Source organism: Sarcophilus harrisii, chromosome 1, assembly GCF_902635505.1.
Source record: "Sarcophilus harrisii chromosome 1, mSarHar1.11, whole genome shotgun sequence".
Lineage (NCBI taxonomy): Eukaryota > Metazoa > Chordata > Mammalia > Dasyuromorphia > Dasyuridae > Sarcophilus > Sarcophilus harrisii.
The window spans coordinates 271,197,607-271,216,179 of record NC_045426.1 but is presented as its reverse complement, the minus strand read 5'-3'; the positions used below and the strand labels follow the sequence as shown (position 1 = coordinate 271,216,179).

At 34.4% G+C, this 18,573-nt stretch overlaps 1 protein-coding gene across 1 annotated transcript in view; it reads left to right on the top strand.

Moving 5' to 3' along the window:
• Positions 1-18,573, top strand: part of LOC100920109 (ATP-binding cassette sub-family A member 3-like) — a 165,941-nt gene that overhangs the window by 86,243 nt on the left and 61,125 nt on the right. Inside the window, exons 14-18 of the mRNA XM_031942112.1 lie at positions 4,669-4,823; positions 5,376-5,531; positions 5,871-6,081; positions 8,353-8,503; positions 14,549-14,647. Coding sequence (XP_031797972.1) covers positions 4,669-4,823; positions 5,376-5,531; positions 5,871-6,081; positions 8,353-8,503; positions 14,549-14,647 — 772 coding nt within the window. The remainder of the gene's footprint in view (positions 1-4,668; positions 4,824-5,375; positions 5,532-5,870; positions 6,082-8,352; positions 8,504-14,548; positions 14,648-18,573) is intronic.

Sequence of the window (18,573 nt, the reverse complement as noted above, 5' to 3'; positions counted from 1 at the left end):
TGTGGATACTGGTATGTGATAGGAATATCAACAGGAAGTACTGAAGATTTTTAGCAGGAAAATGACATGATCAGACCTTTGCCTTTAAAAAAAGTATTTTAACATCTTATTTTAAGGCTGGATTTAAGAAGGGAAAAGCTGGAGGCAGGAAGACCCATTAGGAGACAATTGTGATAATCCAGGTGAGAAATGATGAGCGCTTTCATTAGGGTGATGTCACATGAGTGGAGACAGAAGAACATATGCCAGAAATGTTGTGGATGGAATCAAGAACTTGGCAACTGATTAAAATGTGGAACATAAAGAAGAGGGAGATTCAAAAATGACTTCAAAATGGTATCATCAGAGACACATTGGGAAGATAAATTGAGGATCAAAAATGTTGAGTCTAATTTAGACATGTTGAAATTGAGGTACCAGCAGGTCAAGCAGATAGACAGTAGTTGGCAATGTGAAATTGAAGTACAAAGAAAAGACTGCATAGTTGTGTCCATGTAAATAATGAATTCTATTACATGATCACATTATTCAAATCTATGCTATTCAAAGTTATAATGATATGTAAAATATGATAATTGATTCTAGTTCAATGGAAATATAATGTGAATTGTACTTGGAAAGTAGGTAGTTAACGCAATCCATATTAAAAAACTTCTCACACATTCTAACTTTTCTGTAGAATGGGTAAAAGACATTTAGGACACAAGTTTTAAATAATATTTAAAACATAGGGTGACTGAAATGGGGAGCTCCCCAAAACATAAGGAATCACATTTATAAAAGTTAAGAACAAGGAAGTCACCTGCAGGAAATTAATTAGGAAGCCATTAATCAGTTTCCACAGTTAAGATTTTTTTCAGAAGAAACATCACACTCCTTTATAACAATCATTTCCACAACCATTCCACCTCCAGTATGACCTTTTCTATAACCCTCTCTAAGAAGGCTTTTCTATTAGTTTTCTTTCCTGCTAGAACATAGCTGTTACCATAACTTCTCTTTTGCTAGTATACACCATAGCAGTTACTTTACAGGATTGTTATCAGGATCATCTGAAATCATGTATGTAAAATATTTTGGAAAACCTTGAAGTGCTATATGTTTTTACATAATCATCGCTATTATCATCACTTTAGTTGTTTGCAAGACATCTATTCCATTTTGAACAGATTTGTCATTTGATCAGCATAAGTGTAGAAAATATTTCCAGAAATCCAACATGGTAACTCATCTGTGTAATTTAATCTTTAAGATTTTCCTGAGAGCATTGAGAGGTTAAGGCACTTGACCATAACAACACAGCTGATTATGTCAGAGACAGGACTTGAACAGAGGCAGGACTTCCTAATTCTCAACTTAACTCACATACTACACCATACTACTACCTCTCACTTTGTTCCATGTGAAGACCATGTATTTTAAAATCAGTAGGAGTCAGGAATTCAGGTTAGGGGGAAATCGTCAGTCTTTATTCTCAGTGAAGAAGGATCTGAGGTGGAAGAGAATCGGCAATAGCAATGTGTGCAGCTGAGTCAAGAAGCTAGCTGGATCTGCAGCCACACGACCAGCAGCTAGGAAAAAGGAACCCAGGCCCAATCTCTCCCAGCTTCTCTTTCTGTTCCTCTCTCTGCCTCCACCTACCAAAATCGTCATTTCCTGTACAACACATCAGGACTTGCACAGAGAGTGGGCAGGGACCATTTTTTATCCAATCATGTATATTAATAGAGTATAGTCCAATTACTATTTAGCCTCATGTACTTGGGACCTCAGTGCATCAACTCAAACCTCAGCCCATTACAGTTCCAGATGTTTTGGTCACTAGTAGTGACCTCTAGTTAGACTATAATATAAAGGAGAAAATCATCTTCATTGTCTCACAACCTAGAAGTTCATCTATTTGGTTCCTGCAAGTGACCTCCTTGTTCTTAAGACTTTTATAAATGTGATTCCTTATGTTTTGAGGAGCTCCCCATTTCAGCTACCCTGTCTTAAATATTATTTAAAATTTGTGTTTGTATCATCCTCACAAAAAAAATTTAAACTTCAACATATCAATCCTATCATATAGTATATATGATACTCAATCCCTACCAAGTCTTTACTGAGAGACAATCACTGTTTCTCACAGTGTAATAATATTCCATTGTATTCATATATCCCAGTTAGTTCATGATTTCCCAGTCAATAGCACCTATTTTGTTTTCAATTTTTTTATAACAGAAAAACTATTATTATCAATATTAAAATACATACGGGCTCTTTTTCTTATTTTCTTGGGGTATAAATCTGGCTAAAAGAATATGAGCAGTTTGTTAATTTTCCTTGAATAATTACAGATTGTTTTCTAGAATGATAAGAACTTTTGTGTTTGACTTGTTTATTCATTTTGAGGTGTTATTGTGGTATTTGGTGAAAAGACGCAGGTTTTTCTAAACCTGGCATCCACCAAACTTCATTTTTTCCCAGTGATTCTTGCTCAGTACCTCTCTTTTCATACCTTCCCTCTCTATTGGCTACGTGCTCAGGTAGCTCCTAGCCTTAAAAAAAAAAATTGTTTGAGCCGGTCATCCTCATATTGTATATCTTATTTTCTTGCTGCTGTACTCCTAAAAAGAATTACCTTTACTCATCATCTCCTTTTCTTCACTCCTTTGCTTCTCAACTCCTCACAATCTGAATTCTAACCCTACTATTGAATTTACTTCAACAAAAGTCACTGATGATCTGTTGATTCAAAATAACCTTTCAATCTTCATCCTCTTTTCTTTCTTCACCTTTTGAAGCTATTTTCCACCTTCTGCTTCTTTTATCTTGCTTCTCATGAAACTGCTCTCAATTCCTTTTCAGTTTCTTGTTAATTATCCTTGTCCTATCATCTAAGCATGCATGAGTATCCTCCAAGCCTCAAATTAGAGTTCTTTTTTCTTTTCTTTCTACACTCTCTTCCTTAGTCACCATCTCAATAAATTCATCCTTAATATATCTCCCTTGGGTTTCAGTTCTGTGTCTCCCAACTGCCAGTGAATTTCCTTCCCTGAGTACCACATACTTTACTCATGTTTCATCATGTCCACAACTGCATTCATCCTGACTTGCCCTATTTCTTCTGGTGGTGCAACCATCTTTCTAGTCACCTACCTTTGAAATCTTGGAACCATTTTAAATTATTCTTTCTGTGTCACCTCCCAGCACCAATCAATCACCAAGTCTTATCATTCCACTTTTACATTTCTCATATCTCTTTCCTTCTCTTCATTCTAACAAATACTACTATAGTTCACATCTTAAATTACTTCTACTTGAACTACAGTCATCCTTCATGTAGTTGTCAAAATAATTGTTTTAAGATTCAGATTGGAACTAGTCATTCTGCTGTGTTCAGAAACTTTCAATGATTTCTTATTGCTCTGGGATAAGATCTAGACTTTTCAGCCTATCACTTTTCCTTTAGAATATCATTTTAGTTCTTTCTGGATTTATTTCATGTTGTTTCTCTTTATGCACCATACTTTTCAGCAAAGTAGGGCTAGTAGTCCTAAGCTCAATAGTCATTAAGCATTTATTAACTGCTTGCTATGTTGCCAAGCAATATGCTAGGCATTGAGGATATAGATAAAATACCTTCTGCCATCAAAGAGTTTATCATGTCAGGTGAGAGCCAGGAGGAGAAAGAGAGAGACAACACAAAAGGAAGCTGAAAAATTAGGGTGGGAGTCAGAGAAGGTACCGTATGCAGGAATATAGCAGAAAAGTCAGAGAAGGTCCCAAAATAGTACAGCCAGTTGAGAAATGAGATGTTCTGAACTGAGCTGTCTCTTTAAATATGGTGTTTGGAGTTCACAGCTCCACCCTCCAATAAGAGGTATAAGAAGAGACAGAAGTGAAAAGGAGTCAGTCATGAAGTGCTTCTGCTCTCATCTTTAACCTGAGATGGGGCCCAAAAGCCTGCGAATCTACCAAGCTTCAGAAAATATTTGGGGTAAGGATGTTCCTTTTCCAGTAACACAGATACTTTAACCCCTCTTTTTCTGGACTAGGTAGGCAATTTGCTGCTGCTAAGGAGGATCAGTTTAAATTCATGGCCTGTTTTTCCTCTTATCTCCTGGGGGTGGAGAATGAACAGTTCTCTCTGTCTCCTTTCCTTCTCCTTCCTTTTAGACTCTGACTGGTTGCATTCTGGATGTAGCTTCTGGGGTCCAGTGAAGAGGCTGGACAGATGGTCTATAATACTTCCTTGTGCTGTCTGGAGATCTTGAAAAAAATCAAAATCTTTCTCATCTGTTTGTGCTTAATTCAAATGCTATCTCCTTAAACTTTCTCTAATACCCCAGATGAAAGTCTTTTCCACACATACATTTCCCTATTGGGTTTTCTCTAGCTCTCTTATTTGCCCATATCATTCTTTTCCATATATATTATTGATTTTCATTCATGACATTCCCCCCAGTAGAATATAATCTCCCTGAAACTAGGAACTATATGCACTTTTCATTATCTGCAATATCTAAATCATTACTTTACATATAGTAGCATTAAATAATTCTTTATTGAATCAAATTGATTAAAGTAGAAGGGATTCATTTAGTCTGGGTTCTTATGGGAACTTCAATACAGAAGTTCTGTTACTGCAGATAAGCTTCTGAGATATTTTTGATTGGTCCTCAGGTCTGTATCCTCCTACAAGTGGACAGGCATATATCAATGGCTTTGAAATCACAAGAGATATGGTTCAAATCCGAAAGAACCTGGGTTTATGCCCTCAGCATGACCTCCTGTTTGATTATTTGACAGTATCTGAACATCTTTACTTCTTCGCTATGGTAATCCAAAGAAAAAAATTTTTTTTCCTCTTTTCACATCCTTTTGAAGGTGATGGGTCTAAGAAATATCACCCTTAGAATATCCCAAAATAGTATTCCCTTAGATTTATACCTGGAAAGGAACTTTCATGTAGTCATTTAGTCATCTAGGCCACACCTTTCTACAGATAAATGAGGCTTAGGGGTGTCATTTGATTCCCCCACATTTTAAAAGGTCCAAATCTTACACTATTTACAATACATAGCACTGCCTTAATCCTTTTAAAATAAAGTCAGACTTGGGGAGGGGAACATCTGAAACTAAAATTATTCAAAATTGTAGCACTGTAGTGGAGTGAGAAAAATATTTGGATCTAGGGAAGAAACACTTAGGTTCACATCCCAGCTCTGTCACTTATTAAGCATGGAGTAAGTCACTTCACTTTTATGAACTTCATTTTCATCATCTGTAATATGAGAGTGAGTTATCTCTAAGGTCATTGCTAGGTCTAACTTTTAAGATTTGTATTCAAATTTAGAAGACTACTTAAATCTTCTCTGTTGGTGTTTTAGCTGAAAGGATTTTCTAAAAAGAAGTTAAATAATGAAATTGATCGCATGTTGAATATTTTTAACCTGGAAGAAAAGCGCAATGCATTTTCTAATTCACTGAGTGGAGGAATGAAGCGCAAACTCTCCATCAGTATTGCACTCGTAGGAGACTCTAAGGTACTGAATCTTGTCAAAATGATCTCTACTGTTGTCTGATTAGAAACATCAACTAATGGAAAGCTTAAGAAAAATGTTGTAAATATAATCCTCTAAAAAGACTGTCCTAAAATATAATTAGTGAAAAAATAATAATAATGGTCTCATAGGAGCTTATGGGATTGGTATGGTAATAGGACTTCCAAGAATTAGCTCTTGACTTAGAAAAAGTCTGAAATCAGACATGACTCAACCACTTTGTCTTTTACCTTAACCAAAGAAGTGAATGCAAAACAAATCTAAGCTGGGAATGATATAGCACCAGTTACCATTGTCACAAATTCTTTTTCTGGTCTGTAGGTTGTAATGCTAGATGAACCTACAGCTGGTATGGATTTGATCTCAAGAAGGGCTACCTGGAATCTCCTTCAGCAGCAGAAAAGTAGGCGTACCATCTTGCTGACCACCCACCATATGGACGAGGCTGACCTGCTGGGTGACCGCATTGCCATTATGGCCAAAGGAGACCTGCAATGCTGTGGTTCTTCACTATTCCTCAAACATAAATATGGTCTCTCTCTCTAGTTTTTACTCCCTTTGATCCTATCTACATACTGCTGCCAGTCTTTCTTAGTTATAATGTTAGTTGTAATTCATAATGAATTTCTTCAAAACATTCAAAACAAAAAACTAAAATTGTTTCCTATTTCCTATTACATCAGAATTAAATTTCTCTGACTAAAATTCATCTTCTCTTATCTGATCCTATTCTAACTCTCCAAACTTATTTACCACTATTTTCTGATATATACATCTTTCATCCCAGTTAGGCAAATCATATCACTAGCCCACAAATATATCAGGCTGTTTCCACTTATTATATAGAATACACTACCATCTCCAATAACTCAACCACTTGTTTTTTTTTTTTTTTATAGAACAATTCAAATACTCACCTTAATGAAAGGACATGGTTTAAAGGTCACTTAAATTTTAGTCCCTGAAATGTGCTTAATTAGCATTCTTTTCAGAAGTGATGGAGACAGGAAGTATATGGCCTACTTTTGAAGTTATTGCTCTAGAAGAGCTCACAATCTAGTTAGAGAGGCAAGACATATGAAACAGTTATAATATGTTATATAATTAAATTTTTATGTTGTTTTGTAAGACTTTTTAGAAAGAAGATCATTGTGAACTGGAGTAGTAGAATAAGATTTTGAGTTGGAGATGAGACTTTACCTATAGAATACTCTGTAGAATACCTTATACTCTGTAGAATAAATGGTGTTTAGATTGTTAAAAGGGAAAAGAATGAGCATTTCATGAAGAGAAAACAATGCAAACAATTCATAGGGATGAGAGTGGTCATGTGAGTCAGTAAGAAAACCAACCAGGAATAAAGGGTTTCTTAGGAAGAATAGTGGAAAATAAGGGTGATAGAAATAAGGTATTAGAGATCTAAGGCTAGATTGTGACAGGCTTGAAAGATTTGCTTTTGATTTCATTTTATTCAATAGGCAATTTAAGGCAAGTTTTTAAGTAAATGAGACAAAGTTAAATGTTCTTTAGGTGGTATAAGAAGCTAATCATCTGATATCATTGGTAACCAAAGTAAGTTATCACAATAGCTTAGAGAAGGAAGAGAAAAAAGCAAATGATACTTGTTTAGTGCTAAGTACTGAGCATGAGCCCCTGAATTTGGTTGATATGAGAGAAAAGAATATTGGAAAATTAAGTTTAAAGACTTAAGGTGATGCCCTCACTATAGATTTTGATTTGCAAGTTTATTTTTTCAAAGGGTATTTCTTCTAGTTTTACATCTTCAATAGATGTAATTGCCCCCCAGTCAACAGTGGTATCTGTGTTATAGATTATGTTTCCCATGGTTTAATGCCAAGGCTCTCCTTATACTTTAAGATAAAAAAGAAAATTAGTATTGATGTTTAAAATAAATTTCAAAATCTGTGAATTAGAAATATTTTGAATTTATAGGAGTACTTAAAGAATATAACACATGAAAATCAGGGACTTTTTACTAATCTTTTACTATATTAATCATGATTTAATTGTTTTAGATTTAGGATCTTATTAGTATAAACTTTATATATGAAATCATGAATTCCCTAAAGAATGAGATATAAAAAGAAAATAGCAAAAAACTTGAGAATGAAGCCTGAATTAATAATTATTGTTATGAAATAAGAGGATAAAGGGAAAAAATCTAGAGCTATAGAAAAAGTGTTAGTAAAATAAAGAGAAGAGAAAATTTCCAAGAATAGGGTATTCAACAATATCTAATGAAACACTGGTAAAGGACAATGAAGATAATTATGAAAAAGCTTTTGTATTTATCAAGAATGTCATTGCTGACCTTTTAATAAAGCAGTTTAAGTTTGATGGAAGGACAGAGAGGCAGAATGGAAGGTATATTACAAAATTTTTCTTCCCTAAAGTTCCATTTTCTACTATCTCTAGACCTAGTGCCAAGCTCTAGGTAGGTATTACTCCCTGAAAGAAATTACCATGAGGAATTTTTGCTCAAAACTCCAAATTATCTTCCTTACAAATGTCTTTGGCCTTTTACACCAACATTTAGCAACCCTAGGGTTTTCTTCACTTGCTTGAAAATACCCTTTTCTAGGTTAGGACCTATATTTAACATTTACCATCTGAAGGGAGAAGACTTGAGAGTCACATTTAGAGGTTCTAGGAAAAATATCTATAATTCTAACCAAGTTACAAATGACTCTCCAGTTCCCTTTTCCTTTGGAAATGCCACATATGGTCTGTCAAGGGTAATAGAAAAAGTAAAGCTTTCATTTGGTTTTTAAAATTATTTCAGGTGCTGGATACCATTTGATCATGGTGAAGGAACCTCAATGTAAAATAAAGAAAATTTCCCAACTGATTTATCAATATGTACCAAATGCCACAATGGAGAGTAATGTTGGAGCTGAGTTATCATTTATTCTACCCAAAGAGAATTCTCAAAGGTATGAATCCAATAAGTGTTGAGCTGATTATATTCATACTTTAATTGTTTGGTTACTTTTCCTGTATTCTTCAGGGTAGGCACCTGGGTACCTGACTCTTCATGACCCTGTTTGAGGTTTTCTTGGGAAAGATATCTGAGTAGTTTTTACCATTTGGCAAACAAAGTTAAGTGACTTCCTCAGGGTCACAGAGCTAGAGTCTCATATCAAATTTGAACTCAAAAAAAAAGAAAAAAGTCTTTCTGACTCCAGGCCCAGAATTCTAACCAGTGTGCCATCTAGCTGCCCTGTTTCTGTCTTTACTTTGTACCAAGAATAGGCACATTTCTTAAATTTCCTAAAAGGCAATTTAAATATTGAAAACCCATACTTTGAAAACTACTTCTACAGCAGTCACATACTTTTTTCTATTTTTTTTTTTTAAATAACAGGACATAACACCACAAACCAGAAAGTAATCACTGTTTCTAGTTGTATCTAGTTGTAACCTTTTTCTTTCAATATATCATGAAACCAAGGTTTTCAATTTTCAAGGCATTATGTAAGGGGATTTCTTAAATGGAATATAATCCACCCATATTTAATTTTATTGTTGTTAAGTGTGCTGATATTTTCTTGTTCTGTATTTTTCTCTTTTTTGATGAAATTATTTGGTCCACTTTTATTTCTGTTGTGGATTTTAAAATCTTAGCATAGGATGAGAACATAAGTTGTTTAAACAATTCTTATTTATATTCAACATATTTAAATTTATTTTTGAATACCCTTTTATTAGGGTAATATCTATTAGATATGAAAACTATGCTTTGTTGCTAAGTCTGTTTCTTAGTCTGTTTCATTGTTACTAACCTTCAATTCCGAAAAACAAAAATGCTATTTTTTATTCTTTTTTTTCCCTCTCTTTAGCCTTCAAATTCTTACATTACTTATTTAATTTAATTTTTTGTAACTTAGCATCTTTATTGCTAAATGTTATTAAATATATTGGCTAAATGTCATAATTTTCTTTTATTTCTTTTAAATCATACATTGTTAAGATGGAAAGCCAAGATGGCAAAGCAAAAGCAGGGACTTATCTGAGCTGTCCCCGAAACCCCTCCAACTACCTGTAAATAATGACTCCAAATAGATTTTATAACAGATAGAACCCACCAAAAAAACATATATTCAAATAGTTTTCTAGCCTAGACAATTTAGAAGATCAGCAGGAAAGATCTTTTGCACCAGGATAGGAGAGTTGCCCCAGTATAGGCCACAGGCCAGCATAACCCTGGTTCTATTTAACAAGGAGTGGGCCTTGGAGCCTCTGAATCAATGGCTACACTTGTAATTTCCAAGCCTCTTAGCTCACAGACACCAAAGGCTACTTGGAAGATCAGCAGCGAATGAAAGCTAATGATTTCATGAAAAATCAAGAAATAAAGCAAAACCAAAAAATGAAACTTGGGACATTATACTCTCTATCCTTGATGTAGATCCCTACTTTAACAAAGTTTAAAGCCAAGTAACAGGCTGAGAAAATTAGCACACAACAGAAAAAAGATTCTAACCATAGAAAGTTATGATAGTGACAAGGAAAATCAAAACACACACAGAAAATAACAGAGTCAAAGCTCCTATATCAAAGCCTCCAAGCAAAATAGGGATTGGTCTTAGGCCATGGAAGAGCTCAAAAGGGATTTTGAAAATCAAGTAGGAGTCCAGGAAAAACTGGGAAGAGAAATGAGAGTGATAACAAAAGTAAGCTAATGAAGAGAAAATGCCTTAAAAAGCAAATTTGGCCAAATAGGAAAGGAGATAAAAAAGTTCACTAAGGAAAATAATACCTTAAAAATAAGAATTGAACAAATAAGTACTAAGGACTTTATGATATGGGAAATCAAGAAACAATAAAGCAAAACTAGAAGAATGAAAAAATAGGAAACTTTGAAATATCTCATTGGAAAAACAATTGACCTAGAAAATAGATCAAGGAAAAATCATTTTTAAATTATTGGTCTATCCGAAAACCATGAAAAAGAGCCTAGACATTATCTTTCAAGAAATTAGCAAGGAAAACTTTCTTGATACTCTAGAGCCAGAGGATAAAATAGAAACAGAAAGAATCAACCCATCACTTCCTAAAAGAGATCCCAAGATGAAAAGTCCCAGGAATATTATCACCAAATTATAAAACTCTTACATAAAGGAGAAAATATTACAAGCATACAAAAAGAAACAATTCAAGTATAGTGGGTCCACTATTAGGGTAACACGTGATTTAGCAATTTCTACATTAAAGAATCAGAGGGCTTGGAATATGATATTCCAGAAAGCAATGAAAATAGGATTATGACCAAGAATCACCTACACAGCAAAACTGAATGTTAATTTTTCAGAGGAAAAAGTGGTCATTCAGTGAAATAGAAAACTTTCAAGCATTCTTGATGAAAAGACCAGAGCTGAGTAGAAAATTTGACTTTCAAATACAGGTCTCAAAAGAAGCATAACAAAAGGATAGGAAAAGGGAAATCATAAGGGATTTAATAAGCTTAAAATATTTACATTCCTATATGGGAGGACGATACTTGTAACTCATAATAACTTTCTCATTATTAGGGTAGTTAGAATGAGTATATATAGACAGGGTATGGATATGAGTTGAATATGAATATGAAAAATAAGAGGTGAGAGAGGAATGTATTGGGTAAAAGGTAAAAGAAGAGGTGGAATAGCCTGATTATCCGTTATAAAAGAAGCAAGAAAAAGTTTCCCTGAAGGGGAAGAGGAGAATCTATCTTATCCTGCAGGAAAGTAGTAAAGGAAAGGAATACAAGAAGGATGGTGGGGATGACAGAAGGGCATTTTGGGGGAGGGATGATCAGAAGCAAACTTTCGAGGAGGAACAGGACAAAAAGAGAAAGAATGGGGGAAAGACCAGTTGAAATTGTAAAAATAATTTTGAAGCAAGTTTCTTTGATGAAGGCCTCACTTCTCAAACATATAGGAAACTAAATCACATTTATAAAAAATCAGAGCCATTCCCCAATAGATAAATGATGTGAACAATTTTCAGATGAACTAATTAAATTATTTATAGCCATATGAAAAAAAATAACTCATTGTTGATTAGAGAAATGCAAATTAAAACAATTCTGAGGTATTATCTCATACCTATTAAATTTACCAGAAAAGGAAAATGACCGTTGGAGAGAATGTGGGAAGAATGAAACATTATTGCACAGTTGGTAGAATTGTGTAATGATTTAATTATCTGTAGAGCAATTTGGAATTGTGGCCAAAGGGGTATAAAAATCATGAATCCCCATTGACCTGACAATACTATTAGGCATATATCCCAAAAGAAATTTTTTAAAAAGTAAAAGGATGTATATGGACAAAAATATTCATGGCAAAGAATTGCAGATTGAAAGTATGTCCATCATTTGGGGAATGGCTGTGAATAAAGTATGGTATATGATTATGATGGGATATTATTGTTCTCTAAGAAATGATGAGCAGGATGCTCTCAGAAAAACCTGCAAAGTCCTCCATGAGATCATGTAAAAGTGTGAATGAATTTGCTATTCTCAGCATTGGATCACTATGATCCAAGATTACTCTGAAGAACTTATGATGAAAAATGCTATCCATATCCATTGAAAGAACTGATTAAATCTGAATATAGATTAAAGCATACTTTTTAATATACTTCTTTTTTCTTTTTGGGGGGGGAGTGGGGAGGCAGGGGAAATCTGTTTTCTTTTGCAACATGACTTTTTTTGCAAATGTTTTACATAACTTCACATATACCTTCTTAGTGGGAGGAGGGGAGAGAAAGAAGGGAAATCTGGAACTCTAAAAGTTTTAAAAGCAAATGTTAAAAATTGTTTTCACATGTAACTGGGAAAAATAAAATATTAAATAATACATTGTTGTTATTGTTTAGTCATTTTTAGTTATGTCTGACTCTTCATGACCTCTTTTAGGGATTTCTTGGCAGCCAAGATACTAGAATGGCTTGCCATTTCCTTGCCCAGATCATTTTACAGATAACAAACTGAAGCAATTTGCCCAGGACTAAGCAACATAAAAAGTTCCTGCGTCCAGATTTGAACTCAGGAAGATGAGTCTTCATGTCTCCAGGACTGGCACTCTATTCCCTAAATTATAAATTATCTGTTTTAATTTGTACTTTGGAGTTTTTAATTTCTTTGTTTGGTAGTTGATTTCTCTATCTTGATAACTTGATATTGTCTGGTATTATAGAACTTTTTTATAATTTTCTTTTCATTTTTGTTTAGTATTATTATTTGTTTCACAAATAGCTGTTGTAGTTTCATTGATCCTGAGAAAAAGCGTTGCTTTTTCTGTCCTCTTCTTAGAAGTCTAATTACCACCTTAGAAATGGGCCCTATTGTATGAAACACTATAGAAGCCTTCATGTTACCCAAATAAGGTAATTATGACCTATTTTTGGCAAATGATTCCAAAGAGTGGTTCTCTAAGAAAGTTGAATTTTGAAAAGTCGAGGCTTTCCTCAGCTTTTTTTTGAGATACACAGCTTGTTACTAAACTTAGGAAATATTGTAGATCTTTTGGCTCATATTCAGTCTGCAAAGAGAAATATTTGCATTCTGATACCAGAACATTTTCTTTGCTAAATGAGTTTTATTTCTTACATGATGTAATTCAATTACTTGATTTTAATATTTTCTATACCCAACCAACATATAAATTAGTTAGTCACAGTACTGTTCTTATGTCATTATTCATTTCCTACCTTTGTTGCCCTAACTTAAGGATTTAAGCATCTTTCCTGTAGCTATTGCCTAATATAGAGAATAACCTTTTTACATCTTAGATCAGTTGTAAAATGAAATTAAATGAGCTTTAAAGAACTTTTCAAATCTAAAAAATCTTAAAAACCTAGAAATATAAGCTTCCTTTCATCTACCAAAGCCTCCCACCACATAGTAGGGGGTACTGTCAGTACAGAAGTACTGACTTCTCAGTCTCCTTAAATTCAACATAACCCTTTTATTATAGTCATAGGATTTATAAGGACACAATATAGATATGTAATTACAAGCATATATATAACATAGATTCCAAATGTATCCATTTTACTAACAATCTCTCCCAGTTGAATACAATTATTTTATCTACTATAGTGCCAGTTATTTCTGGTCCAGGGCTTTCTATCAGTGTTATTAAGTTTTTTATTCTTCTCTTAATTCCATATTGAATAAACTTGCATGAGGACTACATCTCAACCATCTAGCCTGATTGTTTAAGAAAGCAAGTCTTGGCTCTTTTCAATAATGAGGTGATTCAAGCTAATTCCATTAGACTTGTGATGAAGAGAGCCAAATGCATCCAGAGAGAGGTCTATGGGAATTGAATGTGGATTACAACATAGTATTTTCATCTTTGTTGTTGTTTGCTTTTCCTCTCATTTTTTTCCCTTTTTGTGCAGCATGCTAAATGTGAAAATATGTTTAGAAGAATTATACATATTTAATCTATATTGGATTACTTGCTGTCTAAGAGAAGGGAAGAAATATGGGTGAATGTTAAAAACCATTTTTGCATGTATTTTGAAAAATAAAGAGCTATTATAAATTTTTTGTTGTTAAAAGTCTTTCCTGATCTCCAGATACTAGTGTTTCTCTTTTTCAGTTTCTTTCCCTCTACAATGCATGAGTTTCCTTTGAAGGGGACTCAGTCCATTTGTCTCTCCTGGAAGAGATGGTGGTAATATCTATTTACTAGTTACATATTTACCTTTAACCAGGTATAACCATTATACAGTCTGTTCAGAAAGAATTATTACTAGCTTAGGTAGTTGGTTAGGGTAAAGTTCCACTGGAGTTGTTCACTATCTCCTCCTAATATTCATTTCTGAATGCACAAACTTACTCTTATTTAGAGTATTGTAATAAAGAACTAACATTAATTTTGTCTGGGGGTGGGTGGAAATTAAGGGACTGATGACAAAAATGCTAGAATTGCAACTAGAATGAACCAGAATGGCACTTTTTTTTTTTTCTCTTTGCCTTCTAGGTTTGAAGAATTGTTTACTGCACTAGAAGAGAATCAGAAAAAGCTAGGCATTTCTAGCTATGGGGCCTCTGTTACAACTATGGAAGAAGTCTTCCTTAAGTGAGTTATTTGTGGGTATACCCAAAAAATCAAGCCCTTCCCCTTTTCTTCTCAATCATTTTTAAGAATTTAGGAGTAAATTATGATCTAAGATTAGAGCAATCTAAAGTATACTGATGTCATGTGCTAATTTTATCTGAAAAGATATGTATTAGAAATTTATCTAATAAGTTTCTTTTCACTGGAGTAGAAAGTATTCTGAGGGAAATATCACCTCTTTGAGTTCATGTGGTAGATTATTGATGACAAATATATCTACCACAAAACAAAAATTAGAAAGGTTAAAAACCTAGATGTTAGTAAGCTTAAGCACAGCTTCAGGAGATAGAAAAATAACCCTATACAAAGATTGGAGTTTCTGACAAGGCTTTACAAAGATGATTATATTAGAGAGACAAATAATTTTTTGATATATAGCAGTCTCATGCTATCCTATAGAAAAATCCCAAAGAAATTGAATAAACTTAAACAGAATCAAAATCTCAGATAATCTCCTAAGGAGACAAACTATGAATAAATTGTCAAGTTAACAGATTAGACTACAATATAGATAGTTCACAATAGGTTTATTGAGAGGGGAGATATTTGTATATCTCAAAGTTAACTTAAAGAGTTATAACCAGGTAGGATCCTTCCTCAAAAAATTTAAATTATTTGGGTAGCCTTGAGTCATATTTTGGCTTCTTATTTAAGGAATGTTTGAGGCCTTAAGTAAATTTTCACATCCTATGGAACAGGTTTTAAAGCTTGTTAAAAACATATACATGGGAAAAACAGCCAATGTCCAATAATAAAAATTAATGAGAAATGCAAAAATTAGAGCTCATAAAGTATAGGGAAAGAAGATGGTGAGTTGGCAAATCTTGCCCTTTCTATCACCACACATCTTAACTATGTTCTTTTTTCCATTTATATAACCACCCTTTTTGAAATTTCAATCACCTTACCCAAACTTTTACATTAGTTTCCTCATAGTTCATATGGCTCAATGCTTCCCCCTCTACATATATGTGTGTATACATGTGTATATATGAATGTGTGTATATTTACATAGCTGTGTGTGTATCCTATTCCCCATACAGCCACCAAAATAGTTTTCTAAACTGTATTAACCATGATGGTCCCAATAATCGATAAATGCCAGTGGCAATTACTCTAAAAATTAAACATTAAACATAAAATCCTCTGTTGGGCATTTAAAACACTTTTTTCTAGTCTTCTTACATATTTCTCACTCCCACCCTTTCTGGATCCAGCCAAATTGCTCTTCTTCCTCTTCTTCACACATGGTATTTCCATTTCCTATCTCCATGCGTTTGTACTAGGAGTTTTATTATTTCTCTTTCCCCACCTCTGCCTCTTGGAATGCTCGATTTTGTTCATGATTCAAGTCAAATACCACTTCTCCATATAAAGCCTTTCCTAATCCTATTTTATGATTTGTGTAAACCTCTGCATATATGTATTGTCTCCCCTATTAGAATGTAAACTTCTTGAAAGTAAGGATTGTTTTTCTTTTATCTTTGTATCCCCAATGCCTAGCAAAGTGCCTGACATTTAGGTATTTAATAAATGTTTGTTGATTGATGATTAATGCAAAGTATGGATTTGAATGGAGCAGACAGTTGGGAAAGCTTTAAAAGCAGGAATAGCTCAAGGAAGTTGATCCTAATGATATGAAATGAAGATTTTAGTGAGTGAGAGAAAGCTAGGAAACTAATTGTGACCCAAGTTCACCCAAAAAGGTGATTACGCCTTCTCTGACTGCTCAAAAAAGGAGTGAAAACACCATAAAAAGAAGGTGGTCATGCCCTCCCTGACATCTCAGGAAGGGAGATGAAAATACCAAAGGAAAATAGAAAATCAAATCAGATTAGTGGGTTTCTAAAGGGGTCACTTGAAACAGGTATGAAACAAGGTGTACATAAATCCATCAATATGGGAGGCATTACACCTAATTACATAGATTACATAGCAAAATAACACAGGCTAGTAGCAATGTAACAAATAACATGAATCAACATGAAGAATTTGTACACGTCCATAAGTCCTAGAAATAGTCCAAAAGGAACCCATTGTATGTTCCAGGAATCCAATGATTCCTGTAAGTAAACAATTGAAGTAAACAATTTTTCATAACATGAATCAACGTATAGAATTATACATGTCCATAAGTCCTAAAAATAGTCCAAAAGGAATCCATTGTCCATTAAATCATGTGCCAGGAATCCAATAATTCCTGTAAGCTCTGAAGTACTACAATAGTCTCATCAACAATTTTTCATCTCAAGGAAATCTAATTATTCTTGCTGGTTTTCAAGAACTGAAAAAGTCTCATCTTGTGTTAGGAAATCCAATGATTCCTGAAGATTTTGTTCTTTTGACAGTCTCGTCAGCCATGCTCCTTCAGTGTCAGATGTTTCTTAAATCTTCTCCTTTGTTTTGAAGAACTTGAAACAGTCTTATCTTGTTAGAAATCCAATGATTCCTGAAGATTTTAAAGTTATTTTAACAGCCTCATTGTCAGCCATGCTCCTTCAGTGTCAGATGTTTCTTAAATCTTCTCCTTTGTTTTGAGGTTTTTCTCTTTCTGTTTCTCTCTGATGGACAAGGCAAATACAGCTCGTTGGCACCCACCTGATTCCTTCTCCTCCTGTGGAAATACAAGCAAACTCTCTTCCCCAAGCAGTTAACCTATCTGGTCCCTTCCATTCACCACTTTCTGGATCTCTCCACATCACCTGGAGATTATCTAAAGATAGTGGGGCTGCTCTCACTGGACATTGCTCTTCTGGTAGGTTATAAAAGCTGTCTGCTGGAGCCAGTTCATCTTTATCAAAAATTTAAAAATTAATGGTATAGAGAACTAAATTTAGAAGTTCTCTAGGGTTACCCGCAGCTCTCCCTTTCTTTTGTCTTTGGAGGAGTGTCTTAATGTCTCTGTTTCTTCTTTCTACGATTGCCTGACCTTGAGGATTAAAGGGTATGCCAGTGGTGTGTAAAATCTTATACTGTGCACAAAAGTGTTCAAAATGTTTGGAAGTATATGCGGGTCCATTATCTGTTTTTATTTCTTGTGGCACACCCATAATTGCAAATGCTTATATGAGGAATTCAGTGACCACTTGGGCTGTCTCTTTTGCTGCTGGCATTGCAAAAGTGAATCCTGAAAAAGGTGTCTACCACAACAACATGGATAAAAGACAGACGACCAAAAGATTTATAATGGGTCACATCCATTTGCCAGATTTCATTGGGTCTCAAACCATGAGGGTTCTTCCCTGGAGGGAGCGTAAGAGGGTGGAAAGGAAGGCAAGCTGTACAACTTTTTACTATGCTCCTAGCTTCCTCTTTTGTTATCCTAAATTATAAACGTAAAACTTGAGCAGCCTGATGGTATTTAGAATGGGATTCCTGGGCTTCCTGAAATAAAGGAGTACGGGCTAACATAATTAAAAGGCTATCTGCCTTTGAATTTCCATCAAAAATAGGACCTGGAAGTCCACTATGTGAGTGGACATGCAAGATATAAATCTCTTGCCTGGATGCTTTCTCACTTGAAAAGTCGGAGGTTTTTCCACTGAAATCAGGATTTTGCCCCATATTGGGCGCCAAAATGTTGGTGTTCTTTTTCTTTAAAATATTAATAGTTCTCTTTGGGAGAGAGGTTTCTTGGAGAGGTTTTCTGGAGGCAGTATTGGTTTTAGTTGAAAGTAAATAATCACTCAAAATTGAGCCAGCTGATAAAAGTTCAGATCTTTTATTGTGTCCTTCAATATCGCCTGGTTAGCTCAGAGGCCTATCTTTCTGCTTGGTTCCAAGAGCTCTTGCAGCTTTGTCCTTTGCTCCTGCCTCTACTTTCTTCAGCCTCCAGCCAGCACTAAGGTGGAAGATGCGATGAATCTCTCTTGTCTCAGAGAAAAGGC